The 21,662-nt window shown below is 39.9% G+C and overlaps 1 protein-coding gene across 1 annotated transcript in view; it reads right to left on the bottom strand.

Moving 5' to 3' along the window:
- LOC139167142 (dystrophin-like) overlaps positions 1–21,662 on the bottom strand; it is a 1,540,372-nt gene that overhangs the window by 911,110 nt on the left and 607,600 nt on the right. The window contains exon 37 of the mRNA XM_070751563.1: positions 16,101–16,283. Coding sequence (XP_070607664.1) covers positions 16,101–16,283 — 183 coding nt within the window. The remainder of the gene's footprint in view (positions 1–16,100; positions 16,284–21,662) is intronic.

Below are 21,662 nucleotides of genomic sequence, written 5' to 3'. Positions count from 1 at the left end.
CTCCTACTACCCACATGGAAGACAAACCCACCACACACAAAGAAGATGAAAGAGCTGACTTCGAAGTGAGTTGCACACTGTGCTCCATGTATACACTCCTACGCTCAAACTTCCAAAACTTCACTTGCAATAAATGTAAAGTAATCCAATTACTTGAGGAAAAAATAGAAAACCTAGAGAGAAACCTCAAAACCCTGCAGCACGAACATCAAAACAAGAAAGACCAATATACTCCTAACACATCCAACACCACAGAAGAGCACATCAGAACCAACACCCCCCCCCCGAGGTTGAAAATGACTGGACACACATCAACCAAAGAAGAAAAAAACAAACCATCCCCAAACTCCCACCAACTCCAACCCACCTCCCTCCAACCCCAGTGCCTACAAGTAACAAATATACAGTACTCCTGGCACAAGAAGATCAACAAACACCTGACAAGAAGCCATCAAGAACCAAGCACAACAATACAACACCATCAAACACAGTCATCACGAAGGCTAGCCCTCTTCTCCCCAGTCCAACCAAAAAGAAAAGGAGAGTGCTGGTAATTGGTGACTCAACTCTCAGGGGAACTGAACCTGCCATCTGCAGACCAGACAAGCAATCCAGAGAGTTGAGCTGCCTCCCTGAAGTCAGAATATTGGACATAGCGCTAAACCTCACTAAAATCCTAAAACCCACTGACTACTACCCCCTACTAGTGATCCATGCAGGAACAAATGACACAATGAAAGACATGAACCAAATCACAAAAGACTTTGACCACCTGGGCAATACAGTCAAAAAGATAGGGGCACAGGTCATCTTCTCCTCTATTCTACCCACAAGAGGACAACATCCTGACAGAGAATGCAAAATCCCACAAATAAACCACTAGCTAAAGAGATGGTGTCGCCAAAACAACTTTGGGTTCCTCAACCATGGTCTACAATACCTTCAAAAAGGGCTCCTAGCAACAGACGAACTACACCTTACCAGAGCTGGAAAGAACCTCCTTGGAAACCAACTAGCCCAACTTATCAGGAGGGCTTTAAACTAGATCTGAGAGGGGCGGGTGACCAAAGTAAGAGACTAAACAATGAACCAAATAAGAAAGGAGTGCAAATTAAGCCCACTAACATTTCAGAGGATAAAAAATGCCCACCCATAATCAGACACAAACACCTAAAATGCCTGTACACTAATGCACAAAGCCTGGGGAACAAATAAGACGAGCTAGAAGTACTAATGCATGAGGGCCAATACGATCTAATTGGTATTACAGAAACATGGTGGGACGAATCACATGACTGGAACACACAGATAAAGGGCTACAATCTCTTCAAGAAAAACAGGTCAAACAAGAAAGGAGGTGGAGTTGCACTATACATAAAAGACCACTACACCGCCACTGAGCTATATCAATCCAAAGAAGATAACCTCCTTGAAACCATATGGGTTAACATAAAAGAAAAAAAGGACAACATTACAATTGGAGTTTACTACAGGCCCCCAAACCAAACAGATACAATGGACAACCTCTTTACAACCCAACTATCAGCAATATGCAACAAGCACAGCACAATAATAATGGGGGCTTTAACTACCCTGACATTAACTGGAAAACAAACTCAGCACCAAGTGGAAAGTCTGACAGGTTTCTCACCAGCCTCGCTAATAACTTTCTAACTCAAAAAGTGGAAACAGCAACCACAGGGACTGTAATACTAGACCTAATTTTAACAATCAGGGAATAAATGATTGAGGGAATAGAAGGAGAAGGGACGCTAGGTGAGAGTGACCATACCATCCTAAAATTCAACATTGTGCAATCACTAACTACAACACCCAACTCAACTACAGTCCCAGACTTCAGAAAAGCGGACTTTAACAAGCTCACAGCGAACCTGAAGAATAAACCCTGGAAGGAACTTCTTAAGAGTAAATCCACACAGGATGTCTGGGAAGCCCTAAAAAACACTATCATTGAGGCCCAAAACAATTCAATCCCCACGAAAAAGAAAAGCAGAAAAACTAAAATGAAACAATCATGGCTAAACAAGGACCTCGCAGACAACGTAAAAGAAGAAAAAGCCAAATACAACAAATAGAAAGAAGGACTCATAACCAAGATGGAATATCAGCAAACAGCCAGAACCTGCAAGCAAAACATAAGAACAGCAAAAGCTCAACACGAACAGCACCTGGGATTTTCACATGCATTGACTGAGATAGACGCCTCTACGGGAGGCTCCTAAATGTAAATTAGAAAAGTAAATATTAACCCCTGACAACCCTCTCAGGCTTGGTAAAAAGTGGATTGAGAGGAAGAGAATCAAACTGAGCTTTTGAAAATGTGTTTGGATCATCTCAAAAAGAGAAGCAAGTTACTGTTTTAAACTGTGAGTAGAAAAAAAAAAGAGAACAAAGAAAAAATGGCGACTACTCCTGATTTGGGGGGGAAATGGATTCACTTTTAACGGCATTTGCAAATATGGGACAACAGCTCAAAGAGATGCAAATGGCTATAGCTGCTGTGAGTGCAGGAGTTAAGGAGTTAAAAGACCAGTCTAAATCACAGGACAGGAGAATTGTGAAACTGGAGGAGGGAAAAAGCCATCATGAGCTACGCATAAATAATCTAGAAGACAAAGAAGATCCAATTTACATTTAAGAGGCTTTAAACAAGACTTTTCTGAAAGCAAAAGACTTATTCAAGCGATCCATCAGTGGCTTCAGAAAAATAAGATCAAAGTTGATTTAAATGAATTTGAAAGAGCTCATTGGGGTTTCGGCCCTCGGAATCCAGGCAACCAGAGAGATATCATTGTGAGATTTATCTCGGAAAGGAGGGCTGCTAAGATCTACAGAGAATTAAAGCAAACTTCAAATCTACATTATAAAGGCACTCCAATATGTGTTTTAAAAGATCTGTCTGCTCAGACACTGCAGGCAAGAAACCAAATGAGACCTATCGCGAATCTTCTATTCCAAAGTGGAGTTTGCTTTACCTGGAAATACCCAGTGACAATAATGGTTTTTAGAGATTCAAAAGTATTTCAAGCAAGATCTTTGGAGGAGGGGAAGAAAATGCTTCAGCAACTGGGGGTCGATTTGGATTTAAATCAGCAGGCATCATCAGCGAAGAAGATAGTTGCAGCGGAAGGGGGGAGAGAAACTGAAGATTTGATTCGGGACTTGTTTACTGCTGAATCAAACTGCATCGTAGACCGAGAAAAAGATGAAAAGATTGCGACTTCACAAAAGGAGTTGGCATTACTCCAGGAGAAAGAGAAGAAAGAAGAACCCAGAACCACGCATCAAAAGAAGAAATGAGAACTGAATTGTTAAAATGGTATTATTGTTCTCAGTTGATTTGGTTTTTTTGTGTATTCTCTTCTAATTAACAGGGGATAAAGAGGGAAGGAGGGAGGGGTTTCTTTACTGTTTTTAAAGAGAAAATGTTGAGAGCCTCCTCAGTGGATTAGCAAATCCATGGGTGCCTCTTCGGATCAAAGGATTTTTTTTTCGTTGACTCCCCCTGGGGGGTGTGCAGGGGAAGGGGCACTAGGGTGGGGATTCAAGATAATTAACAAAGATTTTTCCATTAGGCTCTGTTTTGCAGGAGGGGGAAACACACTTAAAAGTATGTATAATGGGTGAAAGGATTTTAATGTCACTAAACATGAACGGAATGGCGTCACAAAAAAAAGTTATAGAATTATGAAATTGGCCAGGGATAGTAGAGTTGATTTTTTGTTTTTATCAGAAACTCACAAAGGAAGGAAAAGATCAGATAAACTAGTTAATAATAGTGATTGGAAATGGATTTATGAATCTTGGGGGAATACAAAAAGCAGAGGAGTTGCAATACTAATTCATCAAAGAGTTCCTTTTGAGTTAACCCACATTAAAAGGGATAAAGATGGTAGAATGTTATTCATTAAGGGGAAAATAAATAATAAGGTGATAACCTTGGCAGTAATTTATGCTCCAAATGTAAATACAAAGCAATTCATAATAAATGTGAAATGTAAGCTAGACAATGTTGTGGTTAGCTCTAGCCCAGCTCCTGCCCCAAGGACTGTGGATGTGGGGGAGACATCCACATGCTGCAGGCCTGTTTTGCCCCCGGTGGAATCTGATGATGAAGGCTCCTCTGACCAAGAAGACATGAGTGACAGGGAGGAGGAGAGTGTGGTAGACAGCTCAGAAGGAGATCAATTATCTAGCTCCTCCTTGGATTCAGAATAAGAGTTAATGATACAGCCACGCATGCAGAGAGTGATGCATAGGCAGCAACAACTGAGAGATTATCAACGAAAATGAGGCCACCTGTGGTTGGGTGGAGCTGTGATAATTAGTGAGGCTGCTATAAATAGCAGCCTGTGGGTTTGGCCATTGTAGAGGATTATCTGATCGTTATGTTTCATGACTGCTTTCCTGACTTTGACTTTTTGTGTGCTGATTTTTCCCTGCTTTGAACCTAAACCAGAGCAAAGTGTGTTTCACTTTGTGAAAGAAGGACTTTGAATTGCCTCACAGCTGCAAGCTAAGTATCACAGGACTGATAAGGGACGTATAAATTACCAGTTTGTTTGGAGACGAGTGCTCTTTGGTATAACAAAAGAGGGCTTAGTTTAAGTGAATTTTCATTATAAAGAACATTGTTTTGAATTTTCAAATGTGTGTGTGTCTGAAATTTGTACCTGTGAATTTTTGGGAGGATTCTACCAGAGAGCCCGACAGAACAGACAACTTTGCAGAAGTTGCATAGTATTTGTATTTGTATTTATTAGATTTGCATGCCGCCCCTCTCCAAAGACTCGGGGCGGCTAACAACAATATATAAAAAGACAATGTAAACAAATCTAATATTAAAAACAATCTAAAAAACCCCAATTTAAAGAATCACTCATACATATAAGCATACCATGTATAAATTCTATAAGCTTAGGGGGAATGGAAATTTCAATTCCCCCATGCCTGATGACAGAGGTGGGTTTTAAGGAGCTTGTGAAAGGCAAGGAGGGTGGGGGCAATTCTGATATCTGGGGGGAGCTGGTTCCAGAGGGTCGGGGCCGCCACAGAGAAGGCTCTTCTCCTGGATCCCGCCAAACATTATTGCTTAGTCGACGGGACCCGGAGAAGGCCAACTCTGTGGGACCTAACCGGTCGCTGGTATTCATGCGGCAGAAGGCGGTCCCAGAGATATTCTGGTCCAGTGCCATGATAGTGATCCTTGCAGGAGATTTTAATTTGGAATTAACAGCAGGAAAGGGGGGAAAGAAAAAGTTACACTTAAATAAAATTAATATGTTGGACCTCCATGCAAATGTGGCAAATAGGGATACGTTTCATTCAAATAGGGATACGTTTTATAATTTACTCTCTAACAAACAATTTGGATTCAGGAAAAAATTATCCTGCAACCTGCAGCTCCTCCACTGAAAAAACATATAGACAACGCAACTTGATCAAGGAAAATCTATAGATGCAATTTATATTGACTTCTGCAAAGCCTTCGATTCAGTGGTCCACGACTACTTCTAAAACTCAAAGCCTATGGTATCACAGGATCCCTAAACAGATGGATTACAGCATTCCTGTCAAACAGACAAACAAATGGTTAAAATAGGAAGTACCATATCTACCCGTCCCTGTGAAAAGCGGTGACCCCCAAGGTAGTGTATTGGGACCAACACTCCTCATCCTCTACATCAATGACCTTTGCAATCACATCTCTAGCAACTCCATTCTCTTCGCCGACGATGTAAAACTCTTGAACACCACCGATAGATAACACAGCTATTCTCCAAATAGAACTAGACTCTGTCTGTGATTGGTCTAACACCTGGCAGCTCCAAATCTCAACCAGCAAATGCTCTGTCCTCCACATCGGTAAAAAGAATCAGAACTTCAAATATAAACTGAGCAAACAAAATCTTGCAGATAAACCCCACTCAGTAAAAGACCTTGGAATACTAATATCAAATGACCTAAGTGCCAAAGCCCACTGCAACAACATCGCCAAAAAGTCTTTAAGTGTAGTCAACCTAATCCTATGCAGCTTTTGCTTCAGCAATCTCATACTAATTACCAGAGCCTACAAAACTTTTGCTAGACCCATCCTCGAATATAGCTCATCTGTTTGGAACCCATACCGCATCTCGGACTTTAACACCATTGAAAATGTCCAAAAATACTTCACCAGAAGAGCCCTTAACTCCTCCACTCGAAACAGAATACCCTACGAATCAAGACTTACAATCCTGGATCTTAAAACCTTAGATCTACGATGTCTCAAACATGATCTAAGTATTGCCTGCAAGATTATATGCTGCAATGCCCTGTTTGTCAATGATTACTTCAGCTTCAATTGCAACAACACAAGAGCACACAACAGATTCAAGCTTAATATTAACCGCGCCAAATGTGACTGTAAAAAATATGACTTTAGCAATCGAGTTGTCGAAGCATGGAACTCACTACCAGACTCCATAGTATCATCCCCTAACCCCCAACACTTTACCCTTAGACTATCTACGGTCGATCTCACCAGGTTCCTAAGAGGTCAGTAAGGGGCGTACATAAGTGCACCAGAGTGCCTACCGTCCCCTGTCCTATAGCCTCTCCTATATCTCCTATATCTTCTCTTCTATATCTTCTATCCATTAAATCTCTTCTATCTTTTATATCTTTTCTGCTATTCTCTCTAGTTATATTTACTCCTATATTTTCTGTTCTATACACTCTTTGATACATTCTACTCCTATATATCCTCTATAACCTTCATTATGTATTATTGTGTATTGGACAAAACAAATAAATAAAATAAACATAGAGAGAGAAGTGGTGAGAGTACACAGGCTTGGGGGAGTGGGGTGGCTGTGCTAATTATACAGGTATCTGATGTGATTTTGCCTAGCTTCATCTGCTGCTTCCTGTCTGTTAGGAAACTTGTGATCCACTTACAAGTGTGTTTAGGTAACACTAGCTGATTTAGTTTAGTTAGAAGAATGTCTGGTATGATGACGTTGAATGCTGAACTAAAGTCTACAGAGAGGACCCTAGTCTTTGGAGATTCAAGATGTTGTAGAATGTAGTGCAGATCCATATTAACAGCATCATCTGTCAATCTATTTGCTTGGTATGCAAATTGCAGGAGGTCTAACAATGGATCCATGATGGTTTTCAAGTGGGACATCACTAGCCTTTCAAAGGTTTTCAGAACTACAGATGTTAGAGCAACTGGTCTGTAATCATTCAGTTCCTTGATGGGCTTCTTCAGCACTGGGATGAGTGTGGGATGAGTGAAGCAAGAAGGAACATAGCAAACCTCCAATGCTATGTAGGTATACAATGTAGTCTAGTTGAAGATTTGGGTGAAGATGGGGGCAATTGGTCAGCACAGTCTTTTAAGCAAGGAGTTATCTTGTCTGGACCTGGTGTTTTTCTAAGCTTCTGTCTGTGAAATAGATCTTGCACTTCCTTTTCTATGATCACCAGGGGTTTTAAATCCAATGGGATGGATTCTGTTGTAGGAGGTTTTGCTGTTGTTGGTATGTTTGGGATAGAGGTTGCAGAGATAGGTGGCTGTAGTTTCCTTTCAAACCTGCACTAGAAACATTCAGGTCATCTTCTAGTTGCTGATTTCTTTCAGCTTGGAAAAGTAGTTTGATGTAACTGGAAATGTGTTTGAGAGTTTTCCACATGTTTGCTGGTTCATTTGTTCAGACCTGATTCTTTAGCTTTTCAGAGTAGTTTCTTTTTGATGCTATGACCTCCCTTGTTAATACACTTTTGGCCTGATTGTACAGCATTATATCAACTTTTCTGTAGCTTTCCTCTTTGGAATGATGTAATTGTTTAAGTTTAGCTATGAACCAAGATTTATTGTTACTGTTACTGTAACTTGCTTATCTCCAACCTGGGAGAGATGCCAATTGCTAAACTGAAACAAATGTTGATGAAATTAGCTCTTTTCTATTGTTAATGTGTGGACTGAGCACACCAAGCTCATTTAAAAATCTCAAATTATTTTTCTGTTGTAGAGAAACAATGGCTGATTCTTACAAGAGGACAACCCAGGATATTCACCTTTTGGGCAATGTCCAAAGTGAATGCATAAGCGCACTAGCATGCCTACCGTTCCTGTCCTACTGTCCTCATTTATCTGTATTTACTTTGTTTAGGTTTATGTTTATAACAATACCTTCTATCTTGTATAAGTTTTGACAAAATAAATAAATGTATGCTAAAATGTAATCCACTGCTTAGTAAACTCTGTAGCAGTGATGGGCTCCTATGGTAATGGTCAGGTACGCAGTACCGGTAGAAACATTTTGGTCAGGTATGCAGAACCAGTAGAAAAATTCTGATTTTTTCCCCCTTTTTTCCTTTCTGGGCTCTGGGTATGTTTTTCCTATTGCAGTAAATCAGGTTGAATGTGGATAAAATTATAGAAGATCTCTCTCTCTCTCTGTGTGTGTGTGTCTCTGTGTGTGTGTACATACACATACAGTTTATATAGTAGATAATGTATATTTTTGTGTGCCTGTGTGTAATATGTATGTACACATATGGCATATATACGTAGAATTAAATAGTATATTTTGGATGTTCAGTAATAATAAATAGATAGGGAAACTGTATCTCTTTGAGGCGAGGAGAACCCTAACCCTAACCCAAACTCACCTTGGCCACCTTGAAGCCAGTCACATGACCTTTAAGCCACCCCCTCCAGATCACATGATCGTCAAGCCACTCCACCTGGTCACATGGCCTGCAAGCCACGCCCACAAAATACGCCACAGAGGGGCGGCATATAAATCCAATAAATCTAATCTAATCTAATCTAAAATATTTTGTAGCCCTTCACTGCTCCACAGTGAATAGCAAGATAGGTTGCAATGTAAAAATATCACAAATTCCTATCCTAATAGATCTGTAGGTGAAGCTTTTTACATTAAGTTACTTTTTAAGTTTTTACTTCAGTTCCACTTGGTGGATAGTAAAATGGACCAGGTTGGTAAATCTGTCTGAGAAATAGCAAATCTGTTTAATTTCAGTAGATATATTTATTAATTACATCAGCAAAAGTAAACAGTTCTATTCTTTCATTGTATGAGAAGAGTTTATTTAGGCTTTCTATCATTTCACAAAACCATTTCACAAAATATGAGCAATTCTCATTGTTGTCAAGACTAGTCTAAATTTTTAAGAACAAATATGTGAATGTTAAGAAATGCAGTACTGTATACTAGGTTTAAAGATAAAAAGCCCTCTTTAGTTTCCTCTCAAGTCCTTTGACAGCATAAAAGACAGTATCATTTTTCTGCTAGAAAATAGTCACAATCAAAAAATGGCTTGACAACAACTGATTGTATCAGCCAGAACAAATACGTTGATCACCTTTTGAAAATGTATTGCTAAATGCATGACACATGGCCCATCTCACAAAAATTATCACATCCCAGGGAAAATGTGAGAGTTTTATGTAGGCCAGGAATTACTGCACTAGAGAGGAGATTAATGATGAGCCCTCCTTGTCTGTTGTTCTTTGTTACAATTTCTTAGGTATAGAATTTATTAACTAAACCAGAGGTAGGTTCCTACTGGTGCGGTCCAATACGCCTGCATTGGTAGGAGCCTGCTGATGACGTCACCGGCTTGGTGAGGTCAGTGCCAGTCTCTGGGCACTGCCCTCTTTTTTTAAGGGTTTTTTCAATTTTTTTCTTTTCTTCTGAGCATGTGCAGAAGCCAAACTTATGGCCCTGTGCATGCAGTCAGCATCTTGGTTTTGGCTTTTTAAAACAAAATTAAAAAATTATTTCATTTCATTTTATTTTTTATTTTATTTTTCTTCTGATCATGTGCAGAAGCTGAGCTATTGGCCCTGTGCATGTGATCGCCATCTTGTTTTTGGCTTTCTTTTTAAATTTTGTTTTTTTAATTAAATTTTAATTCATTTAAAATGGATGCGGTCGCCATCTTGAGGAAGCCAGCCAGCAGAGAGGTAAGTTAGTGGATTCTCTACTTGGTTCCCTCAACTTTTCAGTCCCTGAAAATGTCTTTCTCCTATTTATAACTAGGCACCATTTCCCTAGCCACCATTTTTATTTGGTTTTCCCTCCCACCCTAAAATGAAAAGGAAGGGAGGGGAGAGGGGAGAAGAAGGATAGCTCAGAACCTCGGGCTATTGTTATGCTTTTTTGCTCCTATATTCTGTTGTTTAGTTATAAATTTTGTTAATGTAGTAATTTTACTTGGAGTCTTTTAAACCAGGGGCCTCCAACCTTGGGAAATTTAAGACTTGTGGCTGAGGAACTCTGGGAGTTCAAGTCCACAAGTCTTAAAGTTCTCAAGAGCCCTGTTTTAAACAATGGAGCTAGCTGCTTGCCTGAAATCAGACTGTGTGTGTGTGAGAGAGTGAGAGAGTGAGGTGGGGAGGAGGGGAGGGAGGGAGAGATAGAAAGGAAGGAAGGAAGGAAGGAAGGAAGGTAAAATCAGAAGGGAGGGAGGGAGGAGGGAGGATGTGGTTCAACTTCTGTGGAAAATAAGTCCAAATGGCTCTTTGAATGTTTAAGATGATTAGGGGACCGGAGGCTAAAACATTTGAACCCAAATACTCTTGTGGTCAAAACACAATTATTAAACAATCAAGGACACACATTGCTGCCATGAATTATCAGGACTAAGGAGGGGCTTCCCTTGGCAGTGTCAGAAAATGTTAACAGTCTTTAATTATCAAAAAAACCAAGGGTGGTGCTTACATGGATGAAATCCCAAGTGTAATGTGTTATGGAAGAACTCATTAGAATGGAGAGGTCATTATTTAATACCAAATATACAAGTTTGAGACAGTAATATGAATTCAGATATTTTTATGGTTTCATTCTCTAGAATAAGAGATATAGTTGATTGCAAAGCATGCAGCTATTGGAGCAGCATTTTGTGCCAAATGCGAATTTTTTTAAAAGGGGTGAACTATTGCAGCAAATGGTACATTCCTGCAGCATACCTTCAATTATGCCTAAGTTAATTTAATATAAATGTCCTTGAAATAGATTTAATTGTTAATTTTAAGATATATGGACTTCAACTCCGTTAATTTCTCAGTTAGCATGCTGGCTGGAGAATTTTAGGACACAAATGCCATAAAAGTATGAAGCTTGAAAACACTGTTAGTTTATGAACCATGAAAACACTGTTAATCTATGAAAAAAGGATGTTAAGATTCTGGAAAGAGCAACAAAATGATTAGGGGACTGGATTCACATGTGAAAGAGATGAGAGAGAGAGAGGAAAATGGAGATAAAGAGAGGAGTCTCCTCTGTCCCTGCCATCGGGGGATGGGACTTTTTGCCTCTGCCAGTTGGATGAAGCTCTTTCTTCTGCAGCAGCTGATAGGCCGCTGCATAGCTCCCTGCCCAAAAGGTCCCTAGCTATTCGCCCCAGCCCTTTCGTCACAAAAATCCACATTCAGCTACAGCCTTTTGGCCACATGGAACACTTCACCACCATCCAATCAGAACGGTCCTAACAAAATGCTACTTTGGGAAGGAAAGAACACACACCCCTGCTCAAGCAGGAGACTTATACAGAATGGTAGAGATGGAGGGGACCTCAGAGGTCACCTACTCTGACCCCCTTTGGGGAAAAAGAGTTGGAGGGCTAATGATCCCCCCCTGTTTGCAGAAAGAGAGAGGTCTGTTCATGCTCTGGGCATCTAGGTGATCCCATGCCTTTTTTACCCCCTCCTCTGTTCATGTTGTGGGTTCCCAAAGTGGGGGGGAGCGACCTCTGGGAGCTCTTTCACACCCACCCACACACACACACACATACACACACACACACCAGTTCATCTTGAGGGTCCCCAAAAATGGGGGGGGGGCTTTGGGAGCTCTTTCATACACACTCTCTCAAACACACACCAAATATAGTTTGACCCCCTTATCATGCAGAAGACTGTTACAGAATCATAGAGATGGAGGGAACCTCACAGGCCATCTTGTCTGACCCCCTTCTCATTCAGAAGACTGTTACAAAATTATAGAGATGGAAGGGATCTCAGAGGCTGTCTAGTCTGACCCCCTGCTCAAGCAGGAGATTGAAACAGATTCATAGAGATGGAAGGGACATCACAAAGGCCATCTAGTCTGACCCACTTCTCATTCAGGAGACTGTTACAGAATTATAGAGATGGAAGGGACCTCACAACATGCTAATCCTTAGAAAGCTAATTTAGGAAACCAACCAGATTGGTCCTCACAAAAGAGGGGTGGGAGAGAGAGCTAGGTAGCATCCTCTTAGCAAAGGACAGAAGTGAAGTTACTGGTTACAGTCTGGGGCTCCTTTATGACCTGCTCATCATGGTAATCTGTGGAATTTTTGCGATGCGTGGAGCACTTATAACAAAAGAAAGTGTTTGCCAAGAGAGGCAAAAACTCTGAGGCCCCAGAAATGGGGGGTGGGGCCACCCCCGCCCTCCACCAATACACACTTAACAATAGTTGGAAGCAGTGATGGGCTACCAAAATGTTTACTACCACACTGTGGGCATGGCTTATACATTTTGTTTCAACATCTTTCAGCGCAAATTGGGTGCTCTGGGGTGGAGCTCCAAATTTTGCTACCGGAACTGCTTTTCTGACTGTTCCCATAGGAGCCCATCAGTGGTTGGAAGGGATCTTGGAGGTCATCCAGTCCCACCCTGCCCTTCCACCCATACACATTTGACAAATTCTGAGCTGCTAAATTGGCCAGGGGAACCCACTGCTACATGGTCCTCTCTCAAACTCCCTTTGCATTTTTCTCTCTCTCTTTCTCCAGGGTCCCTTCCAACTCTTGTTAATTTGTACTGGTGGAGAGTGGGAACAGATGACTTCTGAGGTCCTTTCCAACACTTGTTAATTTGTATGGGAATATGTAGAGGTCACCGACTTGAGAAGTGGGTTGGATTAGATGACCTCTGATGTCTCCTCAAACTTTGTTGTTCTGTAGAAATCTCCTGCCTGAGAAGCGGGTTGGACTAGATGATGTCTAGTTTGTTTTGTCATAACCGCTTGTTCCTTTTGCATCAACCTCAAGGCATCGTAAAAATTCCACAGATCACCATGATGAGCAGGTCATAAAGGGGCCCCAGACATCAACCAGCCTTCACTTCTGTCCTTTGCTAAGGGAATGCTACTTAACTCTCTCTTCCACCCCTCTTTTGTGAAGACTGCTCTGATTGGCTTCCCTAATTAGCTTTTTAAGGATTAGCTTGTTGTGAGGCAGGAAGTTCCACCAGCCAATTTAGCAGCCCATAAATTTGACTGTGAGACCAATTCTCCTGCTTGTGAAGAGGGCTGGACTAAATGGCCTCTGAGGTCCCCTCCATCTCTATCATTCTGTAGTAGTCTCCCGCATGAGAAGGGGGTCAGACTAGAACTGGTGTGTGTGTTCTTTCCTTACCAAAGTAGCATTTTGTTAGGACCGTTCTGATTGGATGGTGTCGAAGTCTCCCATGTGGCCAAAAGGCTGTGGCTGAATGTGGATTTTTGTGACGAAAGGGCTGGGGCGGATAGCTAGGGACCTTTTGGCCAGGGTGATAATGCAGCGGCATATCTGCTGCTGTGGAAGAAAGAGCTTCATCCAACTGGCAGAGGCAAAATGTCCTAAACCCCTGCCACCGTGATCCCAGTGCAGGAGGATTTATGCTTTTGTGTATGCATGCGCATATGAAAGATATGACAGAGAAAAGAGGAGGAAAAGAAAAAGAAATGACAAAATGAGGGAAAGAGAGAATTAGAGACAGGAAAGAGAGAAACATGAGAGCGAGAAAGGGAGAAAGAGATGAAAGAGGGAGAGAGGGGAGAAAGAAAGAGAGGGGAGAAAGAAAAAGAGAGAGATGAAAGAGAGGAGTGACAGGAGATGAGAGAAAGATGAGAAAGAGAGAGAGAAAGATATAGGGAGAAAGAAAGAGAAAGATAATCAAAGAGATACCTGTTTAAATGAAAATAGAAAAATGGTTTTTTGAGTGTTTAAGGCTGCAGACCCCTGGGTTAGGCAAATACCATGGTTGTTAAGTAAACCTTGTGGTTATTAAACGAACACTAGTTGTTTAACAAATCCATTTTTCCCTATGGGCATTTTTAACCAGAAACCAGAAGAAATTGTTTGGAACTGGCAAAAAACATTTAAAAACTCAGTCACATGACTATGTGGGATGTTGTAACTGGTTATAAATGTGTATGTATGAGCGTGCATGCATTCATGTGTGCATATACATGGCTGTCAAAACTCAAAAAACTAGCTCTGAGGAGGTCAGTCATAAATTGAACACTTGCTAAGCAACGGGCTATTAAGCAAGGACCGCTTGTATTTGGTTTGCCTTAAATGTTCAGAGGTGTATGGAATCTGATTTCCTTTAATCCTTTGGGGAATTGTAAAAGGTTCGGATGCATGAATCCTCATAGGAGGAAGTAAGAATTGTGACCACTTAGCCACACACCCCAATCACATGACCACAAAACCATGCCCACCCAGTCACATGACCATGAAGCCATGGCTACCATCGTATGATCATCAAGCCACTCCCACCCAGTCACATGACCATCAAGCAACACCCACAGAGTGATAGTAAAAAATTCAGGAACCCGTCCCTGAACCTTACCCTGATCATATTTAACCTGAGATTATCAGGTATAACTTGATATAGTAGAAACCAATCATACTTTTATGGATTCACTTTTGCCTATTTTGTGGGGAGGGAAAATACATGGCATGTCCTGGTTAACCGTCAGCATTGTAAGAATAAGTATCAACATTTACATTAAATTTCAGAAATTCTGGAGAAAAAAAAGACTTGGTGAATTACCATTATATTACTTACTTAAAAATATGCCCCAAAATTCATATCTTGTATGCAACGTTTGATATCTAAGAAAAAACTTTGGAATAAGCAAAATGCCTTATTATTTCAAGTTATGATCTCAACCTGTCCAATCTCATGCATTAATTGTATAATATTTTGAGAGTCCAGTTAAACAGGCTGGGGAGGCCTCTGGAGGCCTCTTGGAAGCTCCGTTTTCACCTAGAACATTCACGATGGATGTTTCAGACCCTCTGTGGTTGTTTGTAAGGGCGAACAATTCCTGGTGCTGTAAGATTTGTAGTTTGAGGCCTTGTTCGGAAATGCTATGGGCGCTGATTGCATAACTTCAAACATTTGCTAAGGGAACCTGTCTCTTGTTTATTTTCAAAATAATGATTTTTTTTTTTAGCAATTTATTAACCTTAAACATGTTTTATTATATTTTATTGTTTATTCATTGATATTTTATACATCCTAATTATTGACTAGATAAGGACTCTTTAAAAAAATACTGTGGACCTGTTTTCTAAAGCTGCTTGTTCCAAATAAAATTCACCTTAAAATTAGCACATCATTCCATAAAACTATATATAATTAATAGTTCCTCAGAACATCCCTGTGAGGTAGAGGATTTGTATTTATTAGTTGTACAAATTAAAAACTTGTATAGATACAGATTAAGCAACTCTTTGTAGTACAGCTTTGTTCTACTCATTTGTGGTTAAATATAATATTTGAAGTTGTGGCTTTTTGTAGAAGAGAATAAATGTATGTTTCCTTCCTATTAAGTTGAAAAGAGCCCATGTCACAGAAATAATATAATAAAGAACCCTCTTTTTTTCTGAATACATCTGAACATCAAGAATAAATAAAAACTAATTAGATTGCGCATGGGATGACAGATTAAAAAATTATCATTTCTCAGTTTTACATGTTAATTGAGTGGAATAAATGTATGGCAAGCTGCTAGCTTTAAACTGGTAATGTTATGAATAAAATGAGGCAATAAAAAACAAGATTCCTTTTCCTTTAATGCTAATATATTGTTGATCAAACCACTTCCTGTTGTATTACTATGGCAATTACTAGAGAAAAATCATATAAAATGAAAACTATTATATTGCAAATAAAAGAGATCTGAATTACTGACCAGATTCTCTATTTCAGACACATCATTGGGAATTCTCAATGTTAGTAAAGATTTGTTAGTAGTAGTAGAATTTGCAAACATAAATGTTTTCCAGGAACAACTCACAATTTGTGCATAGTTGAGCCTTCGAAACTGAGCAAATTTGCTCTCAATATCTTGCCAGTGTTTGCTGAGCTGTATCTGAGTTGGTTCCACTGCTTTTGCAGCCCCATCCTTAGACAAGCGATCAGCTTGCCTCTGTACTACATTTAACTCTTCTTTCTTCTTCTCCAGTTCTCGATCAATTTCCTATTGAGCAAAACCAATATAGGGCCCAGAACAATTAGCTAACTAGATCATCAGTTTCTAAGAATTAGCAAAATACTTCTGTTAAAAAAGAAAAAAATATATTATTTTAAAAACTAAGTTAACATATGAACAAAAGAAATACAGAAAAGCTCCGGATTATACAGCTAGTTGATTTTAGATATTTGAGTGTATATATGCTGGAAATGTGGCACCATAGGCCAAAATATTAATGGTCTAATTATAGCATTAGCAATAGCATTTAGACATATACTACTTTACAGTGCTTTACAGCCCTCTCTAAGCGGTTTACAGAGGGTATGAATATTGTCACCAACAATCTGGGTCCTCATTTTACCAACCTTGGAAGGATGGAAGGATGAGTCAACCTTGAGCCTACTGAGATTTGATTTGCCGTTGGAAACTGGTGATCAGCAGAAGTAGCTTGCAGTATTGCACTCTAACCACTGCACCACCGAGGCTCTTGTTTTCCCTAGCACTGTGTGATAACTGGAAAGATGACCATAATATTAGAATTATAAACTAAATTTTTGACTCAGGTTGACTGAGTTGACTCAGCCTTCCATCCTTCCGAGATGGGTAAAATGAGAACCCGGATTATGGGGGCAATATGCTGGCTCTGTTAGAAAGTGCTATTGCTAACATGTTGTAAGCCGCCCTGAGTCTAAGGAGAAGGGTGGCATAAAAAACCCAATCAATCAATCAATCAATCAATAAATAAATAAATAAATAAATAAATAAACATTCATAGTAATTGGTAATTACATGACTAATTTTTAAAATTACCATTGGAGAGAAGATAACAAAGAATAAAGCAAAAGAAGACGATGAAAAATAAACAAGACAGCTTTTTACAGTGTATAAACAAATCTTCAGAATTTTGACCATGATTTATGAATATGTTCTGATGAAAATGAGTATGCTGCTTGTTAATTCCCCACGAAGATCAGCAAGCCATTGTGAATTTAACCGTTTATTTAACAAGCAACAAGTAACAAGCAGAACAGCCAGAATGAAGATTGCCTCAGCTGTGTTCTAACAGCTCTTTTATATCGAGCTGTCAGGCGCAGCAACCAATAGATGCTAGAGTTTCCACTCTAGTGTATCAACAAATTACAGCATTCCCAGCTGTTGTTAGGGACGCCAAGACGCAACACCCTTCCCTATTGGGCATGTGTAGGCATAATTGTCTAGATACACAGAGTGCCTGTACAGCCTAGAAAATCAGCAGAGCTCTGGTGACTCTATCAGAGAGGCCTGAGGATGAGCCTCAACTGGAATGGATCCTGAAACTGCTTCTGGCCCCAATGGAGACAAAGGCTGGCTGCCCAGGAGAAGGAAAGGTCTGGAGAGAGAGTTATCCGGCAGTGGAACAACAGGTAAGGACAGTGTCAGAACAGTCATAGAAGTCATAGGATTTGGTTGTACAATAACCCCTGGGTTGGATGGGTAGGCCACTTGGCTGTGGACTTGCAGCTGATCGAACTGCCAGTGTCTGCCATCCCTTAACTGGACACTATAAGAGCAAGGGCCAGGTACTTCAATTATTTAATCTGATACCCAGCGCTGTTCCCCTCCCCCCCAGCCTTGGGCAAATGCTTGGTTGCCCAGTTTAAATTCCCGGAACCTAGGCTGTGGCTCATAAGGGCATTTGGGGAGAAGGGTAGGGTCAATGGCTGTGGCAGCACGGGGCTCCCTTGTTCTCCTGAGGGAAGCCCCGAATCCCCACCGTCCGGGGGTTCTGGTTCTTCTGAACTGAGCCCAATCCTCCCTGGAGGGGAGGTGATGTAGGGGATGCTACTGAGGGTCTGGTCTGGGGTTGGCATACTCTGCCAGATGAACTGGCTTTGTCTTGCACCGGCGGTGGCCTGAGGTCGGCCAGGCTGCCATGCCTGTGCTGACACTAGCCATGGGAGACAACACAATGCAGGAGATTGAAGAAGAGTGGTAACATCTGGAAAAAGGACCGTTTTAAGCATAGGCGAGGTGAAAAATGAGCAAGTAGTGTGCTGGTGAGTTTGGAGTGCTGAAAAGAGATTTGAAATTGATTTTAAAAATTATTGTTTTTTGCTAACGGAAACAGTGATGCCAGAAGTTGGGACTGTAGCAGCTGCTCGGCATAGAGGCGAACAGCGGAAGCTTTAAACTACAGCAAATTGCCCAATATCTTTTTCTTCTTCTTTGGAGGAGCTTTAAAGGCTTTGAAGATATTAAATTTGAATTTGGACTTTAATTGGACTCTATTTGGACTATTTTTTTCTCTCTCAATGAAGTTATTTCCTTTGCATTATTTGAAGAGAGTGATCAGCTCGGTTAGTGTCTGCCATTTTCTGGTTCCAAGAAGTTACTGCAAGGAGATTCGTGATTTACACTCATAAAGGATGGTAAGGGATGGTTCTTTATCAGCTGTTTGGTCAGAAGGATGGAATGTGATTGTTATGTATTTACTTTTACAAAGAAAGGACGTTATCAGCATTTCTTTGGAACAAAGGAACTCTGGAGAGAAGACATATGGGAATTGACTGGCTGACTGGCTGAGACATGGTTATATAATAGGCAATAGAACAAAATTCTGATAGACTTTCTCTATACGAGACAGATTGGAGCTACATTTTGATAAAAGTGGATTAAGGAATATGGAATGGAAATATGACTGATAACACTAATTTTAAAGAAAAAGACTAAATTTATGATAAAGCTATATTTTTATAAGGATTAATTATGTAAAATTATGTAATGTTGTAAGGATATTAATTAAGGAACTTCAATTTTAATTGGTTTATATCATAAGGAAATTATATTGACAAAGGAAATGAATATTGGCCAGAAGATAGAATGGTTTGGGACTTCCGGTTTCGTTGAGGACCGCAGCGGAGTCTCTTGGCAGGGCTCTGCCTTGAGACTCCTTTCACCCTCCCAGAGGTCGCCCCAACGCGATCGGATCGAGTCTGGATGGCTCGATCCTAGAACAGGGGATTTCCCTCTGTCCGAGGAGCCATCGCCGAGGCTCCGGGGGCAGGGGGTCTGTCCTGCAGCTCTGGAGCAGGGAGCACTGGTCCTCTCGTAAGAGGACGCGGCCATTGCGATCCCACCAAACCAGCGGGAAGCAAGAAACATCTGAAAAGTGAAAGCAGAGATTAAAGCAATCCTCATTGAAAAAGGAATACACTAAAGAAGCTACAATCAAGGTAAAAAGATTTTTTTTCTTCTATGTTTCATGTTAAATAAGAAGATTGAAGTAAAAGAAAGCGGAGAATAAAAAGTTTTAAAAGAAGGCAAAAGAGAAAGTTGTTGAAAAAAATTGTATCCAGGCGCAAATCAACAGCCGGAACTTATTTTTACTACTTTCACTTATTTTCTTGAATTTGGACTTGAACTGTCAAACGCTTGAAAACAAGGGGAATTTAAAGGATTTCAAAATGAGACATTAAAAGGTTTAATATATATAAAATGACATTATTTGGCTGAATATTTTTTCACCTCTTGAAGCAATTGGTTGCAAAAATATTAGAAAATGAAGTCCGGGCTCGGATTTTTCTAGCGGAAGGATTAAGACTGTTTACTATCTAGTCACAAAACTTGAATAAATACATTAAAAAATATATTTTCTTTCTATTTGGGATTTTTTATATTTGGATTATCTGATTGACCCTATTTGGATTACTTCGTTGGATCATTTCGTTTGGATTAACGGCGGTTTTGTCGGATTCGCAGTGGAGAGGCTTTACAATTTTCCTTAAGCTGCGAGAGACGGATTGACTTCATTTTAACATTGGATAATTAAATCACAATCGTTTGGAAAACTGAGATTTTATAAATTTTGAGAAGATTAAACTTTACTGTTTCTATTTTTTAAATCAATGGGACCTTCTTTTAACCTATGCTAAAGTGTTTTCTAAAACAGATTAGATTGTCAATCAACAAAATTATTCTATTACGACTGGAATATTAATAATTGGTTTTTTGCTTCTTCCTTCTTACAATTCTAAGTTTTGAATTTTAAACCCATATTACATTATAATTATCTTGGTTTTGTATATGCATTGTTAAAAATCCTTGGTCTCCTGCTCCTCCTTAATTGAATAATATTCTTTCTTTTCTTCTAGATTGCCCTCTTCTTTTTACTCTCCTTTTCTTTTTTTTCTTTATTTCCTTTCTTCCTCCTTCTCCTTTGGTTTTCCTTCTTTTTTTTCTCTTCCCCTGCTGTGCCAAACCAATTTCTTCTTTTTTGATATAATTTTGGACTTAGAGTAATAAGAATTTACAAGTTATATCCTGAACATTGAATTTTAATCGCATTTGTACTTGAACTATATTCCAAATTTCAGTTTGTATTTGAATTTTTATTGTGGTTTGCCTAGGGTAATTAATTGTGTAGGTTTGGAATTTATAGCAATTTTCTACATACTGCTAACATAAAATAATATTAATTTCAAACTTTAAAATGTCAAGTACTTCTACCTACACCAAAACAATTAAGAAGCAGACATCTGTTGCATCGTCCCCCCAAGGCTCACCTCATCCATCCCCCGCACAGCCGGTCTTATCAGCAACTATATTTACCAAGGAGAAGGACAAAGAGAAACCACAACAACCTTCGCTGGCCTCAATCCAAGAGACACTAACTGCATTAAATGATTTTATGCTTCAATCTCAACGCGATGCAACCCAGCAGAGAGACGAAATAAAAGCAGAGATGGCTGATATGAAAGTAGACACAGGAGAGATGAAAGACCAGATGAAGGAGATCAAACAAGCCTTGAAAGATAGTGAAGACCGAATGAAAGTAGCTGAAGAAAAGGCGGAGAAAATGGAGAAAAGAATTGATCACCTTGAGGACAGAGCGGATTCACGCTACAGCAGATATGATGAATCAGTCACACATCTGGAAATGTAACGTGCGTCATATGGGCTACGATTTCAAAATATAATAGAAGAAAAGGATGAAGACTTAAAGGCCATTAAGGCTGACATTATTGGGAAAATCCTCAAGATGGACCCTCTTGAAATAATAAAAGAAATCGATGAAGCTTTCAGAACTTCGAACAGTTACATACGCCGTTTCAACCTTCCACGAGAGATTCACATCAAATTTGTAAGAAAAACCTTGAGAGATGACATATTGCACTGGTCAAGAACTGGTCAATTGCAACACAAAGGTAAAGAAATAAAAATATTAAAACAAATTCCAAGACGTGTTCGGGAGACTAGAAGAGACTACCATTTTTTGACCAAACTCTTGATCAAAGAGAACATAACTTTTCGCTGGCTTATTCCACAAGGACTGTCATTGACATGGAAATCAACAAGATATAAGTTGGAGAATCTGGACCAAGCAAGAGACTTTTATGAAAATAGTGG

This window comes from Erythrolamprus reginae, chromosome 4, assembly GCF_031021105.1.
Source record: "Erythrolamprus reginae isolate rEryReg1 chromosome 4, rEryReg1.hap1, whole genome shotgun sequence".
Lineage (NCBI taxonomy): Eukaryota > Metazoa > Chordata > Lepidosauria > Squamata > Dipsadidae > Erythrolamprus > Erythrolamprus reginae.
This window is presented reverse-complemented; position numbering and strand designations above follow the sequence as displayed.